At 45.4% G+C, this 17961-nt stretch overlaps 1 protein-coding gene across 6 annotated transcripts in view; it reads left to right on the forward strand.

The window, feature by feature from the left end:
* The window catches only part of rho-5 (rhomboid-5), a 143767-nt gene extending 125840 nt beyond the window's left edge, over nucleotides 1-17927 (forward strand). Inside the window, exons 7-16 of one of the 6 annotated variants that reach the window (XM_026815782.1) lie at nucleotides 8033-8355; nucleotides 8437-8523; nucleotides 8715-8915; nucleotides 10028-10211; nucleotides 10355-10591; nucleotides 10707-10733; nucleotides 10970-11160; nucleotides 11332-11628; nucleotides 11730-11883; nucleotides 12594-17927. In XM_026815782.1, coding sequence (XP_026671583.1) covers nucleotides 8033-8355; nucleotides 8437-8523; nucleotides 8715-8915; nucleotides 10028-10211; nucleotides 10355-10591; nucleotides 10707-10733; nucleotides 10970-11160; nucleotides 11332-11628; nucleotides 11730-11883; nucleotides 12594-13025 — 2133 coding nt within the window. In that variant the 3' untranslated portion in view covers nucleotides 13026-17927. The remainder of the gene's footprint in view (nucleotides 1-8032; nucleotides 8356-8436; nucleotides 8524-8714; nucleotides 8916-10027; nucleotides 10212-10354; nucleotides 10592-10706; nucleotides 10734-10969; nucleotides 11161-11331; nucleotides 11629-11729; nucleotides 11884-12593) is intronic. The other 5 variants (XM_026815783.1, XM_026815784.1, XM_018029371.2 and 2 more) reach the window with 5 other exon arrangements.
* Nucleotides 17928-17961: the final 34 nt, after the last annotated feature.

Here is a 17961-nt window from a genome sequence, read left to right on the forward strand (position 1 = left end):
CTCAACCGGGAAAATCTGAGAACGCGAGCTCCCGCGTTTAATTAGCAATAAATTAACTTTCCTTTTGTGTTGAATTAAATTAGACGCTTAGTACGATTCTCATTAACTGACGGACAATTTGCGAGATTAGATTTTGAATCTTTACGAAATTCGTCTCATCGTTACAAAAATATAACGCGTACGAGTGTCTGGCCCGAACGAAGCACACTCGTGGAATACGCGACGTAGGGAAACGACGAGCCGGCGATCGTCGATCGGTCGAACGTAACGAACCCGGATCTGTTTTATCTCAATTACGATTCGAAAATCGGAACGCCCAGGGATAGGACCGGAGAGTACAGAGACTGATCACGAATCTGAGGCGCGGATCGTTGATAAAAGGGAGTCAAGTTTAATTACTCCACTGCTTGAGACTGACTCGTGAGAATGCCGTCTAATAGAATTAACGTTCAACTTTATGAACGCTCGCAAGCGATCTCATTTCAAGCTCTTAAAAACACGAGCTTTGAACAAACTGGCTCTCGTCGAGACATGTATATGAACTAAAGATGAGTCACTTCGCGTCGCAAAGGGGAAGGGAAATATTAGCTAACAGTAAACACGGTGAAACGGTAAGAAAAACTGAAAAGGGGTAAAATAATCGAGCACGTGAAATGAAAATAACCGTGACGTCGCTCACAATGAAGATCGTAGTAATTGTTATACGTTTGCTCGTTATCGTGTTACAACGACGCGAAGCGTTCGTCGATTAACGACGTGACGCAATCGAGCCGCGCAATTTTGCAAAGGGTTCGAGCGAATTCCGCGTAGAAAAAAAGCGTTAAGCCCCTTTCGTTGTTTTTTAAACGAGCTTTGATTGAAACGAAAGGATGAAAGAGTGGATAGACGGGGAAACAAACAAAAAATTGAGAGCCCTTTTGATACACGGTCGAAACGTCGGTGAAATTGCGCAATAAAATCGTAGCTACTGTCTCTCGCATAATTACGAGATTATTGTTTGGCCGAGGTCAGCCCGAACTCGGGACGCGGTACGAGCACTAAATAAATGTAGATTCGCCGTTTGTAATTTCGACGACCGAGAGAGGAAATTGATTCCCGACAGGATTCGCCCATTGTTCCTGTATTCGAATGTCCCCATTGTACACGGCCATTCTGTCTGTTCCCTTCGATGTCTCTTCTCCTCGTTCCTCTGCCACGTCGCTCTTTATTACCCCGTTGTTCTTTGTTCTTCCTGCTTTCCCCGTTCATAATGCCCGCACGTTCGAGCCTAATGCAAACGTTTCACGAAAAAAAAAAAAGAGAGAGAGAGAGAGAGAGAGAGAGAGAGGAAGAGAGCGGAGACTACCGCAATAAACGCGTGGATCTCGCGGCTGATTTTTAATATCGTGCCGAATATCGGCGGCGAAAGAGACACGACGTTTTACTCTGCGAGATACTGAAACGTCCAGAGGTACCATTCGAGCTCATCGAGACTACGGTCCTTGTTATTCTGAACGTGCATGTATCGTCATTGGCCTGCAGGCGATTCAAGAGATAAGATCGGGGCATAAAATTTGTAACGAGCTTCAGTAATGAATCGCGTGCACGATGGAACACGAACTGGAAAAAAGGGTGCACGAACGCGTGATTCTTGAGACAGCAGAAAAGCGGCAGGCGGTCGGGCGCGTTACTCGTTTTCAGGTCACGCGTAAAATATTCTAATGGGCCTCAGTGTATACAAACGGCACACTTTTCGCTTCGAACAGCGAACGAAACACGGTAGTGGGCCGTACATCCAACCGGTAGCCGTGCTAAGTGGCAAGTTTTGAAATACGGTCGACGGTTCTGTACCGCAGTCCCTCTCTTTCTCTCTCTCGCTCTCTCTTTCCGTATAACTTTACCAGACCAAACTTCCGGTGGACAACGCTCCACCGCGGGGTTAAAACGGATTCACGGCGTGTGCAGCGCGTTTCCTCCTCTCTGTTTGCCGAGAAGAAAGCCAAGTCCCGGCGGCTGTTGTCTCGCTGCTAATATTTGAATTCGCTAAACGCTAAGGACGCAGCGAAAGTTACATCGTAACGGGGAAGCAGGAATTAAGACGCTCAGTGATCGCGCGTATAGAGAGCAATGGATTCTCGATGAGTATTACACGATCGACGTCTCTTTTTTCGATACAACTGTTCCAGCGCGATGTCCGTGCGCGATTCGACCATGACGAAACGGATTTGATCTCACGAGAAATATGATAAAACCCGGTCGTTGAACCTCAACGAAGGTTCAATCGCGATGAAACGAGACCCTGTTCGATTCGCCGGATGGAACATCGCCGAGCGTGATTCCTAGTGTCGCAATAATGAAAGTATAAATATTCAGGCACGGGCATACATAGACGGGTGGAGGCGCGTGGACGCGAAATCGATGCAATTCATTAGGATATCTCACCGGTTGATCCCTCGACCTGGTCGATCCGCTTGATGCCACGCACGTAATGCGTAGAAGCGGGCTCGGAGATATCGGGGGTTAGCCGTGTCTATCGAGTCGCATGCACATGCATTTAAATTGCCAAAATTATAGTTTATCGGTGTACCGGGCGAATCGACGCTACCATGACTGCGCGATCGGAACGATCTTACTTTAGGACGGGAGGGGGCCGAAATTGGTCGGGATATTTTGAAATATTTTATACCTACGTGGCCGCGGAGCCGTGCGAAATTTTCAGCCGATGTCGCGCACCTGGGATTTTTTCAAAAAAGTATAAATCGCGGATCAAGTTTTTAAAAATGCTCTTTGTCCGCGAAACGAACCAATGAAAAATGAAAATATCCGTTCATCGAATCCACATAAATACGAGCTGTTGAAACATTTTTTAACAAAGTCAATGGTTTTGAAATGGTTATGTCCCAACTACGGCGATTTTCTGATCGTACGACGATGTTAAATTTGCTACACACATAACAGACCGAATGAATTTTGCCGGTTGATCAAGGGGCTGACAGCGAAAGAAAAACTGTTCCGGGGAATTGAAACCGGGGGTTAGTAAAAGTTGGGACGGGGGCGTTCTGATTAAGGTAACGCCGATGTTAGTTAATAACGGGTTTATTAGGTTCACACTAATAAATGGTCCCGCGGTCTCCTTATTACGCGGCAGCGCGGCGGCGTACGATGTAAATTTTAATAAAAACTCGAGCGGACCTCACAGCCGCGTTATGTACGCTCTGCTGTATATACACTTGTGCACGCAGATATGCACGTATATTTCGCATAAGCTGTGCAATATGCTTGGCCGACGGTACGATCTACCCGTAGCGCCGTTAATTCCGTCTGCCTTCAGGAAAACGCATAAAGAACTAATCCGCTTTCAGTTGTAACTGGAACAGTCGCGTGCTCGACCAGCGTTACTACCAAACGTTTACAATCTCTTTAATCATTTTGATAGCAACGCCACGATAGATACTTTCATAAAAAAAAATACGTTCGTACCGTGTCTCAGTAATTGATAAAAGCAATCGGCCGCCGCTAGAAGTTATTTAAATCGAGAGGACAATTTCGTGTCTGGCGACATTGGTGTAAAAACGAATTGTCAGGCATAAGAGAACCATCGTTCTTTCAAAAGATTCGTGATCAATTAATCGTTGCACGAAGTTCGACAGGTCTAAGTTTTCCAGAGCTCGAACAAGAAAATTGGGAGCGACGAGTACACGTTACAGAGAGGATAGGAAACGGGAAACGGTCTTGATTTGTATGTCGATGACAAACAGGGGGCTATAAATTCGGTTGACGCGGCTCTGTCGTGAAATAAATAAAAATGAGGGGCGAAACGCGCGGAACATTGGCTGCGGCGCGTGCATCGAATGCACGGTAGCCGCGTTCGGTTCAACTGGAACGTACGTATATGTATGTACGTTTTCCCGTCATAATTCCGCGCGGAGCGAAATGCGAGGTCGGTAAGCAACAGAGAACGAGAATAAACGCCTCCCCTGCTTTTTCCTTCCCTCACGCCCGTGCTCGTTCGTCACAGAGATCGTTAATACAGATCATTGGCCCGGTGCGTTAAACAATTGTCCCGTCAGACAGCGGCGTGTAACCATGTACAGTGACGCGACGTTACGATATGAAATCTTTATTATCGAAATAAACGTTCGACTCGTTTCTGTCGTATGACGTGATAAACACGAACGATGGTCTGAAATTTTGTAATAAAGAAAGCCTGTTAACCGAGAAAAGCTGTTGGTCGTGAGACAAGCTGGCCGAAGAGGGAAGGAAAATGTTTTTCTTTTTGGGAGGAAGTTCGAACGAAGTTGGCGAGGAGGCAAGCAGCGCGTCCTACTGCACCCAGCGGTGCCTTAAATTTATTTCTTAAGCCGGCATCTTTCACAACTTCCACGGGAATAAGTCTGCGGCCATCGGAGAACGAGCGAGGGGGATGGTGGGATGGGGAGGAGGGAGACGCGAAAAATTAGCGTGGCCTAAATATTACTGCACCCCGGGAGGAATTTATGACGGAACACAGCTTTTAGTTCGTACCATTTCCTTCGAGACGCGACCTTTTCGATGCCTCGACCCTTTCCTCTCGCCACCGCCGTTTCTCCTCGCGATTGTTAGAATTCGTTTCGCATCCGAGATTTAATTATTGTTAAGCGTTCAAAGTGGAAACAATATATATCATTCATGGCTCGTTCCAGGAATAATAACAATTCCTTTTGATTTCAAAATGAGATCAGGTAATTCGTAGAAGTTAATCGTTCATTAATTTTCTGTTTTTCGTTCGTACAATGTATCTTTAGTTTTTCCCTTCGACTATTTTATCTGAATCTTCATCTCTATTCAGTAGTCGTAAAATGTTTACGTTACCCGTGAAACGCTTCAATCTTTTAAATTCTAACACTGAAAATATTTGCATCCTGTCTCGCCTCGATTTTAAAGTTTCGTACAGAGGGAACATGTTCCATGTTGACACCGAGAAACAGAGCTTAACAATACTTTCTCCCCGACACGGATTTTTCGTGCAGCACGTTATTAGACATTTAGGAAACATTTTGAAAAATGTCAGAGCGTCGCAATGCGTGCAGGTGTAACGTTAATGCTTTCTCGTATAGATACGCGGAACACGTAAATCAAGCAGAGTATAACAATAGATCCCGGCTACTCCAACGCGGAGCACTTACCGGAGTACTATTGTATAATTGAAAGCAAACACGGCCAAACGATCAATAGAGTAATTAAACTTCGAAATGAATAATTAACCGCACGGTGTTGCGTTGCCGCGGAACTGGAATTTTCAAATCTCTCACAAAAATCTAACCAGCCTGCATTGTTATTATACGAATACTCGATGAGCTGGCTCTGAATTTTCGATACGAACAAGCAAACATGTTTTTAGTACAAGCAAGTACAGATTATCCTAAGAGCATTTCACTTCGCGTTACATTAGCTCAAAGAAATATATTTAAAAATGTTTTAAAAACGCCTTTACAACAGAAGTTGGATAAATAGAATTAGGTATTTCGATCGACAGAGGCTATTAAACGAGAGCTCGTTTTTTAGGGAATGCGTGTTCTTTGGTCGTATATACGGCAGTGGTGAATTGCGAGTAATAGGGCGGTCGATGGGGCAATTAACGAGGCCTGGGATCACGACGATATAAAATCTCATCGGACAGTCTCGATACGGTGCAATAAACACGGAGAATGTTAATTCAGGCATGTCGGCCAACGAAATTAAATTCCATTCGATTTTACAGTCTCTACGTTCGGCCAGATTCTGCCCGGGTTACGTAAACTGTGGCTCCTTCCCTACGCTGTTCTTCCTTTTTTATTTCTATTTCCGTTGCCCCTTTCGTATTAGCTCGTTCGCGTCGCGTCGACGCGCATGTTTGTCGTTTAAGTTTGTTGATTACGTTCGCGGCGAGTTCGGCTCCCGGGCTGAATTTATGATTGCGAAGTTTATTTGTTCATGCTCGAAACTCAAACGTTATTAGCCAGCGAGCCTAGGAGCTATTAAACCATGGTAAAACAAGTTTCCCGGAACACAGTATTTGTCGACGTTTGACAAGGAACCATACATATTTCCTCGTCGATCTACAGACAACGAGGAATTCTTCTGTTTTCTTAATCGTTCGAGCAAAATCAATTTCTTTTCGTTATGAAACAAAGACGACTGTTTATCTGAAGAGCACGCGGACAGAATGATGAAGCGAGGAAAAGGAGAAAAAAAATCTATCAATTATACCGCGTTTCGTGATTTAATTTTTGTGGTCGCGGACGGGTGCAGATTTTAATTGGAATAACGTCGCTCGGCCGGCAATAATTCATATTAATTCTGGGACCTTAATAACCGAGAGGTCCTGCCTGGCTGCCGGACCGATGATATTGGATTACACCATTGATTCATCATTACTATCGATCACCGACGCAGCTACGCGTGTCGCGACACGCTTAATGAGTATTCGCTAGAAGTGCCCGTTGTTCCCGTGATTAAACACGCATCTACATAATGCCATAGAAACGATTGCGAACGCCGCGGCCGACCCGCGCAGAAAAACCTCGTCCAGGTTCGCTCGGAATAATGGATTCGGTAAACGATTTCACGTTGATCCCGTACACAAACACGTTAGAAAACAGATTTTCCTGCCCGAATAAAATGCACGCCCGGGATTTCCAAATCCTCGTCAACGAAAATATAAACGGACGAAACGAATGCAAATTAAAGATTCGATTCAGAGTTTGTCACAAGTTGTGCAGGGAACGTAATTAACAGTCGCAGGTGGTAACGCGGATTGTAACACTTGATCGTTGAGTCTGGGGCATTAGTTACACGCGGTGTTCCTGATATGAATAATCGGTCAGTTAATTGCGTAAAATAATTTCCGTGATCGTTATCGGTCGGCGTAAAATAGCATTAAGCCAGTTCCAATCAATTGGCCGGTCGCCGCGTTGCATTGTTAACAGACGCCCGCCCCATAGTTTAATATTAATGAACGACGTTACCCGCACGAAATTAGCAGCCGTCGAACTGCACCATGACTGCGTCACGGAGATACCCGCGGCTCTAATGGATGGGACCGCGAAAACGCGTTCCTATTTTGCTCTGGGATTACCGACCGATTAATAAACACTGGTAGAAGCAATAATATGCGACTAAAACATTATAGGCTGCTAATGTCGGCTCCATATTTGCGAATTAGTGTGTCCATTCGAACGTAGTCTATGGGTTTGCAAGAGTGGACGAAGCAGTAAAATCAGAGTATCTGCATTAGCGCTGTCAGGCGAGGTGAAAGTACCTGTTACGAGACACCGGCTCAATTATAATCTACGCGTGGAAACAGTACCGTGGACAAAAAGAAATTATTGCGGCATACATGGACTGGTGATAAGCGCTTATTTCGTAAAGAATGTTCCTCAGCCCGTCCAATTGCTGACTTGACCAAGTCTCCAGAAATGTCCAGTGATTCCTTAAAATTATTTTGACGACCACGAATCTGTATTTTTACGCCCCACATCGGCACGGGATAGTAACAGACCATTTTCTTCTGCCGCAAATAATTTGCAAGAGCCAAACCTCGTGTCCATATTTCATTTAAACGACTCTTTCACGTTTCCTTTATTTTTACTACTCGCGAAACTGGTTCTCCGTTATCGCGAGGAGAATGAAATATTAAGACAGAGGTTTATTTCGAAGCTCCCGGGTAAAGCTCTTTCTATGCGTCGAACGTCGTAAATACAATAATAATTTAAGAGTTCGACCGCCCCCGATAAATCCGCAAGTGCGCCAGTTCCCATATCCAAGTATAACGGTAAATCGAACAGTATAGCCAGCAGCATTTACCTTTTCCTTGCGAATCAATTTCGCGTCCTAAGTACACTCCTCAGTCTTAGGCAAACGTCTACCAAACGATTTTATGAACCGTTGAATCAATAAGCAAGCGCAGAGTTCATACAAAATGTTTTCGAACGAAACGAAAACATTTTATGACTTCACTCTCATCAAATCGCCGTGTACGAAATACATTGGGAGAAGAGGCGAAGGTACGATTGAGCGGGTGGTTTGATTGCAGTCACTGACGAGACAACGGCCCCGAGAAAGATCGCAGACCAGGCCGGAGTCGCGAAGTTTTCCACCGAGCGTGGTTGCCTACATGTCGAGGGCAGAGACGGCGGCGGCGGCGTCCCCGGAAACCGGTCAGGACGAAGAGGAGTCTTTCTTCGAGAGGCCACCGCCGCCACCGCCTCCGCCTCCGCCCCCGGCGTCGCAGCAACAATCGCAGTCCCAGATCGATTCGGGAATCGGTGGATCGTCTAAAGACGAGGACGACGTCGCGAAAGTCGCGGACTTGCACGACTCTCCGGCCGACAGGGAAACGTCCGACGAGTTGGTCAGGTGAGTACAAATTTAAATGCCAGCGGAGTTAGTAAGACGCGCGGAGTGGAGTACGAGTGGAAGACAATATGAATTTTACAGGTTCGCACTGCAGAAGGACGAGAGGACGATGACAGACGGACAGGTCAGAAGACCTCGTCACATCCCGAGGGACCACTACATTTCAAGGTGAATACTATGATTCCTTGTTACGTCGAAACGAGTACTTAATCAAGCTCGTCTAGAAAGTCGGTCCGAGATAATTGAAACGGCGGTGCATGAAAATCGATCGCGATAAAAGTTGCTCGCGTTTGATACTCGACTTTGGATGAGCGTATCCAACGTCGAGGGCCAAGTGCAGTGATCTACAACGAGGGTAGAGATTACAGAAAAACGAGTTGGAGCAGGTCGAGGTACGATCGGCCGTTGGCCGACAGCACCAGGCTGCAGCAAGACGAAGGGGTGACTCTTAGGAGAGATTTGACCGGGGCTACGAGGATCTCACCGAGTACAATCGACAGAATATTCGACAACAGTAACAGGAGGCAGTACGGCATGGGGATCGTCGGTAGATACTTGGGGTGAGTTCACTGAATAATTACGTTACGTAATGCAATCCTTTGCTCGTTAAATAATGACGTGTCGCGTTACACGTTCGTTATGTCCATCACTCGTTGGACTCATGAAAATACAACTCGTTAAACAGCTTTCATTGCGCTGTATTATTTCTTTGGACGAAGCATTATACGATTCATGTCTCACCGAATATTAAATTTTACGGATTATTATCAAAGATACTTTCCAATCGAAGATCATTGCACTTCCTTCATTTATTTGGGAACACCCAGCGAAGTACGTTTCCCATCGATCCTGATTTTCCACATATGAGCATTTACCAAATATCGGTCAATCATTGTATATCGATGCGTTTACCGTTCCATGCCGGTGGAGGAATCGACTTGCTATCCGCAGTAAATGAATTTTCATGCGAATAACTTTATTAGTTTTCGCGCCTCGTATAAAATTTTCACCTGACCAAATACAATCGAATCCAACGTATATACGTATGAATAATTTATTGTTCCACAACATCCTTTGAATCCTTGATCTCCGATCTGTATTTCCGCTTTAATTGGTAATAAGAAAATGGAAAGAAATAATCAGGGCATTTCTAATTCGAAGATCTACCGAGCATTAATTTCCGAACTCGAACTTCGGCTTACTCGAAAGTTGCCAAGAAACAATGAGAAATCTGCGGTGGTAGGGACTGATGAATAGAAATTCTTATTTTATTCCGGCTCGCGGACGAGATGATGACGCGGGTATATTGAAACAACTTTTACGCCGGCCCCCTTTCCATTCCGCTTTAACAATCGCGCGAAGATTTTATGTATGTAGCTGCCTATATACGTACGACCTAGTTGGAGATACACATGGAGCACAAACAACAAACATGAACGCGGACGGCAAACGTCAGAAATGAGAAAGAACCGTGACGCGAGAGCTCGGGTCGCGCGAACAGCGTGATATTTAAAAAATGCCAAAGGGGGAGTTATTGATCAGACGGTGCTCTCTCCCTTCCCTGTTACGATTCTTCTGGGGAATTACGAAGTAACTGAAAACAGAGCTCGGTTCTCGAGTAAATCTCGTTTAGATTAGAAATTGTAATAGGAAAATTGTTTTCTGATTGTAGAAGATCGTTTCGTAAAAGCGTGTCGCAAAAGCCGGACGTCAGGAAACAGCTGGACGATTTCGAAGACCACCGCCCGTACTTCACGTATTGGATAACCACCGTTCAAGTTCTCATTCTGATAATATCGTTGGCGTGCTACGGTTTCGGGCCCGTGGGCATGGATCTCAGTCACAGATCAGGACTGGTGAGTAGCCTCTCTGAACCACTGGAGAACAGCGGACAGTGGACGCGTACGGACTCCAAAGGTGGACAGTAGAAAATAAAAAACTAAGATTTTGCTCGATTCGGTTGTGAGAGAGGTATTAGATTTCATGGGAATTGCATTAGGTTCTGGTGACCAGTCTGTCGTTGCAACAAGTGGACTACCAGGAGCCAGCGAATTTCTGGTTCGGTCCGCGAGCCGCAGATCTGATTCACCTGGGCGCGAAGTTCGCCCCGTGTATGCGACGGGACATTAAAATCCTGAAGGAGATCGATGTGTGGCGGGAAAGAGAACGGGACACGGCGTGCTGCATCAGAAACGACGACTCTGGCTGTGTGCAGTCCAGCAAAGCCGATTGCTCTGTGAGTCTCCGTTTTGTTTTCCGAGTAAATCCGGATTGGAGTCGAACACGTTGCCTACCAATCCTTTTCTCGTTCGCATTTTTATAATATAATCTTCTCTTTTGCACACCAACTGATCCGGGGATTGAGATCGACTGCCACGGTAAATTTCTCTGGTGTAGATTAAATATTATTTTTTTCATTCACCGTATCGAAAATTACTTTTTATTGCACTTATTGTCGATTTAATCATTATTTCTGCGTTAATCTTTTCAGTTTCGGTCGACTAGGTCTTCTGGTATTGATTTCATTTTTCATAGAACTATTCGAGTTACGTATTCGTTAATTTCGTTCAACAATTTCTGAAGTTTACTCACTGGTTCGTACGATAAAATGTAGAATACGATATCGACGTGGAAGAAGTGGGGTCCCGGCGACAGTGGGCCAGGCGGGCGCATAAGCGGATCGGTTTGCGGGTTGGACCCGAAATTCTGCGACGCCCCGGCGAGCATAGCACCGTACGAATGGCCGGACGACATCACCAAGTGGCCTATTTGCCGGAAGACCAACCCTTTTAATCAGCGATTCAGGTAAATTCGTTATCCAAAATTCGAGCCTCTTCACACCACTCAACAACGTGAATTCCCTTTTGCAAGAACTTTCTCCATGCTCGTTATGAAAAAATTCTTTCGATTTTAAGACTCGCGCGATGAACGTGTACGCGAATAATATCGAGGAAAACGATTTGCCTTGCTCAACAGTAGAAACGGGAGCCAGCGGGCAAACGGGAACTTCCCAGTGAGCCGGTACAAGGATAAAATGGCGGAGCACATGGTCTGCGAGGTGATCGGACACCCGTGCTGCATCGGCATCCACGGGATGTGCCGTATCACCACCAAGGAGTACTGCGACTTCGTCCACGGTTACTTTCACGAGGAGGCTTCTCTTTGTTCCCAAGTCGAGTGCTTGCACGACGTGTGCGGCATGATACCGTTTCTTCATCCCGAGTGGCCGGACCAGTTCTACAGGCTCTTCACGACCATGTTTCTTCATGCCGGGTACGAATCGTTCTCACATTTTTGATGAGTAGAAATTACCGCTGTTCTAACTCTTACGATTCGTTCAATTTTTTTGTGTGACTTCGTTTTCCGTTTTACAGAATTCTTCATCTGTCGATCACGCTGTTGATTCAGTACTTTTTGATGCGGGATTTAGAGAAGTTAACCGGCTCGCTGCGAATCGCTTTGATCTATTTCACCGGGGCGCTAGCCGGGAACTTGGCCAGCGCGATATTCGTTCCATACCGAGCGGAGGTATGTATACTTTAATTACAAATAACACGAAAACGCGTTGTTAAAAAAACGACGACACCTCTGTAAAGCTTACCGAGAACCACGGGCGGTCTGTCTGATTTATTAAAGCTTAGGCGTGCCCGGCACCCTGTGGCGCGACTGTCTTATCAGTTCGCCTCTTAACACGTCGGTGAACTTGAAGTTATACGTCGATTCTATTCCCTCCGGTTCTCTGTTCCCGTTTTCTCCTTGTATCAGTAACGCGCATTCGTGAATAATCCCGACTCCGGTGAATGCGGAACGGAGCAAAGGCAAACGAAAGGTAACCGTTTCACAGTGAACTAATACCGTCCAATTTGTTCTAATTAGTTTGGTTAAACGCACCCCCCGCCGTTTCCGGATATCCACTCTATCGCTCTTCCCACCCTTACCGCTTTAACGCGCCGTGGTGTTAATTATTGTTCCACGCTGGCTGGCTCGGAGGAAGCTGGTCCCCGGCGTTAACGCGATTTGTGTCGCGTGGATTATCGATGACTTACGGCGAACGATAGTTACGTACTCGGAAGGATTCTCTGTTCGCATTGAGTCTCCTTTGTTAGAACCAAACAGGATTCAATCGTGTTTCGCGAAAGGAAATCTTATCACCCGTATCGTTCATCGTAACTTTCGACACGAACATTTCCCCGATTATACATTCTACTGGTACACACTGAACGAACCGATCGTTGCAGGTGGGACCGGCAGGCGCGCACTTCGCCCTTCTGGCAACGTTGATCGTCGAAGTGCTCCACTGCTGGCCGATGCTGAAGCATCCACGCCGGACGCTGTCCAAGCTGATCCTCGTCTTGGTCGGCCTGCTGATCTTGGGCATTCTGCCATGGGTGGACAACTACGCCCATCTGTTCGGCTTCATATTCGGCTTCCTGGCCGCGTACGCTCTGATGCCGTTCATCTCGTTCGGCCACTACGATCGCCGGCGGAAGATCTGGCTGATCTGGATCTGCCTAATACTGATCGTGGTCCTGTTCACGTTGCTCCTCGCGCTGTTCTACAACGTGCCGGTGTACGAGTGCGAGGTCTGCAAGCTGTTCAACTGCATCCCGTTCACGCGCGACTTCTGCGCCTCGCAGAACATCAACTTCAAGCGAGAGGAGCCCGTATGACACACGGGGCCGCGTTTCGAAGTCGAGTTCGAACCATCATTTACTCGGGAGGAACCGCGTTCCCGGCGACGCTTGATCGTCGCGCTGGCCCTGATACAATTTACGATTCGCGAGCCCGTGAACCGGCAAACGTAGAGACACTCTCGTCCCCGACGAACGACACTGCCTTAAAACGTTAAAGATAACTTCACCGGGAACAGCGGTGGTCTCTCAGCCAACGGACTCTGTGCTCCACGGTGGAATGTAAATATTTCAATTCGCCTTTAAACACGATTCGAACGTGACCACGTTTCCCGACGGTGTTCCGAGGGCGTGCTCGCTCCTCGGTCTGAAAGTGTTTAGCGGACTCGGACGGTGAATCACGAGTCTCGAGTATACCGAGGAAGCCTGGCCAGCCCTTTAGAGTATTTAACAAATGTGGGAGAAGACACGTGTACATAGGACGGAAACTCTTGTTACATATACGATCTTCGGTAAGATTAATTTTAGAGGAAGAAAGTGTTTCGCGGTAAGAGACGACCTCTGACGCTGGTACTTAACTGTGATGGCGCGCCCGCAACCTTCGAGAATATTTTTCATAACGAGGAGGAAACGTGCAACATCTAGGGAGGGGAGGTACGTCCAGTACGCGTCTCGTTCACGTGAATCGGATGAGCTTAACTCGTCGGGTCGGAGGAATAGAAATCGCAGTAACGACATCGAGAGGAAAGTGTTTCACGAACATTGAGTACATATATCTGGTGAATAATAATGAAGTAAAATAAATTTAAAAAAAAAAAACGAATCAATTTTTTATAACGGCGTGAAAGGGAGAGAGCGTGAGAAAATGAGGAAGGGTGCGATTATCAGAAGAACACTTAATCAATTTTCCAACTTGTACATAATTATAGACCGCGGGGGGAGTATCGGTTAAGGGCGTGGGACGAAGACGATGGTAGAACGAGAGAAACAAAGCAACGCTGTGTCACTCGTGAACGTGTATTTTATTATGACGGGTAACGTAAACGTGAGAAGCCGAAGGAGCGAGAGAAAAGAGAATGAGTCTGTTCGTCTTGTCGCGTGTAAACGATTCGTTTCAGTATGTACACACAACGTAGCAATAGCGTATGTGATTGTGCCACAACGTGGAGATCGTCGCAACGGAGAGGGAGGAGAGATTATCGAAGGTAAGGGGGAAAGAAATTTTGCGGAGTGTCGCGTCGCGGGAATCGCTCGTTCGTAGTTCCATCGTGCTCGACGGTGAAGTCGATCTCGTCGACGCAGCAACGGCGATTAGTCTATAGAAACGTGTCGCGGAAGGAAATTGTGTTTCCTTCACGTTAATTATTATTTATCTTTGCAACAGCCTCTAGAATCATTTTTCGTTTATCGAATGAAAGGTCTTACGATCGACGACGATTATCTTGCTCGAAGAATTCGATTATTGCGAAGAACGAAAAGTTTAAAGTTTTCTATTTTAACGCGAAGGCATGGTTTTCTATCCTCGTACGTGTTGAGCATGCCACGACGCACGTTTATTATAATCATCAGTATTCTTAAAGCGTACGTATTAAAGTACTTTTCTCAAAAATAAGTGAGAGAACACGATTCAAATGCGGCATAACTAAGCGCGTATTGTATTCTATTATTCATATACTCGACGAACGATTTTTATACATTTCCTCTGCGTACGTTCGTGTCTAGCGCTTGAAATTTCAGAGATATCATTTCCATCGGCTTAGGAAGTAATGATGTTAGTTTGACACTGAAAAATCTGGCTTGAACGTAAAGAGGGATCGTGAGCCAAAAATTGAAAGTACAATGAAAATCGTGAACGATAATCGACACTTATTTGAGTATCCCTTCGCTATTTAGTACAGTAAATGAGATAAGCGATCGACCCGGCCTGGATTTATGGCAAATGCGACAATTGCGATAATCGAAAACCATGCTCGATGAAGTGAGAATTATATCGACCAAACCTCGGCCTGCGTTTCCAATTGTTTATGTATCGTTAGGGACCGTATAATGTTTCCTTGTCGAATACGCTCGGCCATGCAACGCACAAGTTTCTGTGTCTTTACCGCGTGCCCCTAACGACTTGTGTTTCCTCGCAAGGGATCGACGTTAGAAAACGATTAGGGCAGGATCAATGAAACGGCTCCCTTGTTCTCGCGACTGTGCAAGAATGGCCTTTCCCTTTCTTAAAAATCTTACTTCGGCTTTGAGTCTTTAATAACGTTCCTGCGCAGTTCATTAATCTCGAATCGTAACAGATATTCCTCTTTGAAAGTAGCGCGATTTAAGACGAATTTCAATTATGATTGTCACAACGTTCGTTCGTACTCCTGTACACTATTTTTACGAAAGGGATGCACCCCACTCTGCGATCGCCGTGAGAACAATTATTCGATCACGCACACGATCATTACATACAATGATTCCATCGTTTCCTACTCTACTTTTAATTTGTGTAAATAAAAAGCCAGCTATTCCAATCGTAACGGCGAACCATAGACGACCGCAATTCGGATTAGGCGAACAGTAGGCGTGTAAAGCGTAAAGAGAAACTTTGTGATAAACGATAAGAGAAAGGCCGAGGTAAAGATACGACGAGAATTGGGGGTAAGGGGGTTCAGGACTTTTGGATCAGACACACGTACACAGACACACACTCAGCCACGCTGAAATTTTCGGATTATATAAATATATAAATATTATAAATACGAGTATATAAATATAACACGTATACATAAAGAGAGAAAAAAAAATACGAATTAAGGACCGAGGTGGACCCCGGCGATCGTCGACGAGTAACATATTGTTATTATTGTAAATGTGTCATATACAGGTAATAGCATGCCATAAAAAGATGAGAACAAGTGAAATCGAAGAATGAGAGTGAGAGAATTGGGTGGGTGGGAACCGCGTGGAAGAGAATCAGCGAAATACCTTTGGATATTTCCATACCGATCACGGCGAGGTGGAATGTCGTCTTTCGCCACCGGGGACGATCACAGTCGACTGCGTTTACGTTTGTGTCTACCCTTCGGAGAGGCGGCAAACAGGAGGCTACGAGAGCTACGATTAGGCTAAACAAAACTTCCAAAAATCCCTTCGATCGATTCTTTGAACGTCTCCTCGGTGTTCTTCAAACATCAATTCCAAGCACACTTTTCAATTACTAATTATCATTCTAGACTGCCTGCGTAGCTGTATAAATTTTTATTTGGGATCCATTACGATCGAAATGACTCGAGACTCGCCTATCTTTTCAAGCTTACTTCATGTATTCGTCATTAATATCCGACGCAGTGAAACACACGTGTTCAATAAAGTAGATCGTTCATTAACAGTTTTCCAAGTTGTCAATATTAACAATTATTTCATAAGCATTTCGAATTATATCGAATAAAGATTAGTCATCGTATCGAGCAAAGTACACGGTTCATTAGGAAGCAGAAACGTAAGTAGTAAGAGTCAACGCTCTCGCAGCCCTGGTCCTCCCTCCGCAGGCGAGGCGTTGTCCAAAAGTGCTCGAACAATGTTCTTGATCTGACAAAGAACCATCCGACGTAGATATTGTATTCGTTTGATGTACCCGATCGTTTTTGGCACGTGTCCCTCAAACATGAAAATAAAGAAACCGACAAACGAGAAAACCGAATCACGCGAGTTGTCCCCGATTTAACTTCGTCGAAAACAGAAACGATTTGTACAGGCGTGAGTCCTCTCGACGATTCGCTCTCGATCCGTCGATGCACATGGCCAGGGAGGAATCTGATTATTAAAGCAAAGGGAGGGAGAGAGAGAGAGAGAGAATAGCGACGAGTCGAAGCGCATGCACCAAAGAGGAGCGTAAAGAGTCACAATGTCTTGTAAATAAAACGTACGCGTCGAAAATGGACCAAGGACCTAAATAGTGCAGCTCGTGTAAAATCGAGTATCCCCGATCTCGCTGATCACGTAGACGAGCTCGGCTGGTAGGATTCGTTAAGTAAAAAGCTACAATTTATCCTAACGTTGTTGAAAATGCGGCGTGAGGTCGGATCGCGGTCTGGCGATCCGGGATTTTCTGTCCGTCAGTTTCTCTCGCGAGCATTTGATCACTCATTGGTTTGCCATTCGGTGATCGGACGCCTGCCCGATATTCGTAATTCTTTAGGATGGAGGGGAATGAAAGTGCACGTAAGTTCGAAGAAAGATAATTTCCGGAGACGAATTGAAAACGCGAAGTAGCGAGAGGAACACGTTTACGAAGTTCGCGATGATCGAAAGATAGCGGGTCCCGGATCGCGAACGAAACTCGGCAACGGAGACAGAGCGGATCCGTGCGAGAGCAAATTTATTCTAATGACAGTCCTCGATCCCCTTTTATATATATACATATAAATATATATACATATACATTTAAGAAGATTCCACCACAGCCGCGCGGTATTATTTTTCTGTATCCCTGTATCTATAACGAGTGATATAAGCATTAAAATGAACAAAAAGCGATGATGAACGTAACGAGAACGACGACGATTAACGAGGACGACGGTGAGACAAAAATGGATTTAAGGGTTAACGAGTAAATAACGACTGTACTAATTAAACGATTAATTATTATGGATTACTTCGCCAGGTATTTTCGTTTTCATCTAGTAATCGGTAAGGTTTTCGATTACGATTATTATTACTGATCATAAACGATGCATTGTAATTGTCGCTGTTATATACAATACATACATACGTGCGTATAAAGAGAAGATATAGACGTATACGATGTGTGCACACGCGCGCACAGAGACACAGAACACACACACGTTTGGGCGCGCGGGTTCTCTTTAAATTTACACGCCTGTGCACATATGTATACGTGTATAAGTCCTTGAACAACATATTAATTTAATAACAATAAAGAAAACGTGAAACTCATCACCTGAATCTGTTCTTCCTACTTTAGACGCCC

This window comes from Ceratina calcarata, unplaced genomic scaffold (genome assembly GCF_001652005.2).
Source record: "Ceratina calcarata isolate Rehan_Ccalc_2016 unplaced genomic scaffold, ASM165200v1 scaffold48.2, whole genome shotgun sequence".
Lineage (NCBI taxonomy): Eukaryota > Metazoa > Arthropoda > Insecta > Hymenoptera > Apidae > Ceratina > Ceratina calcarata.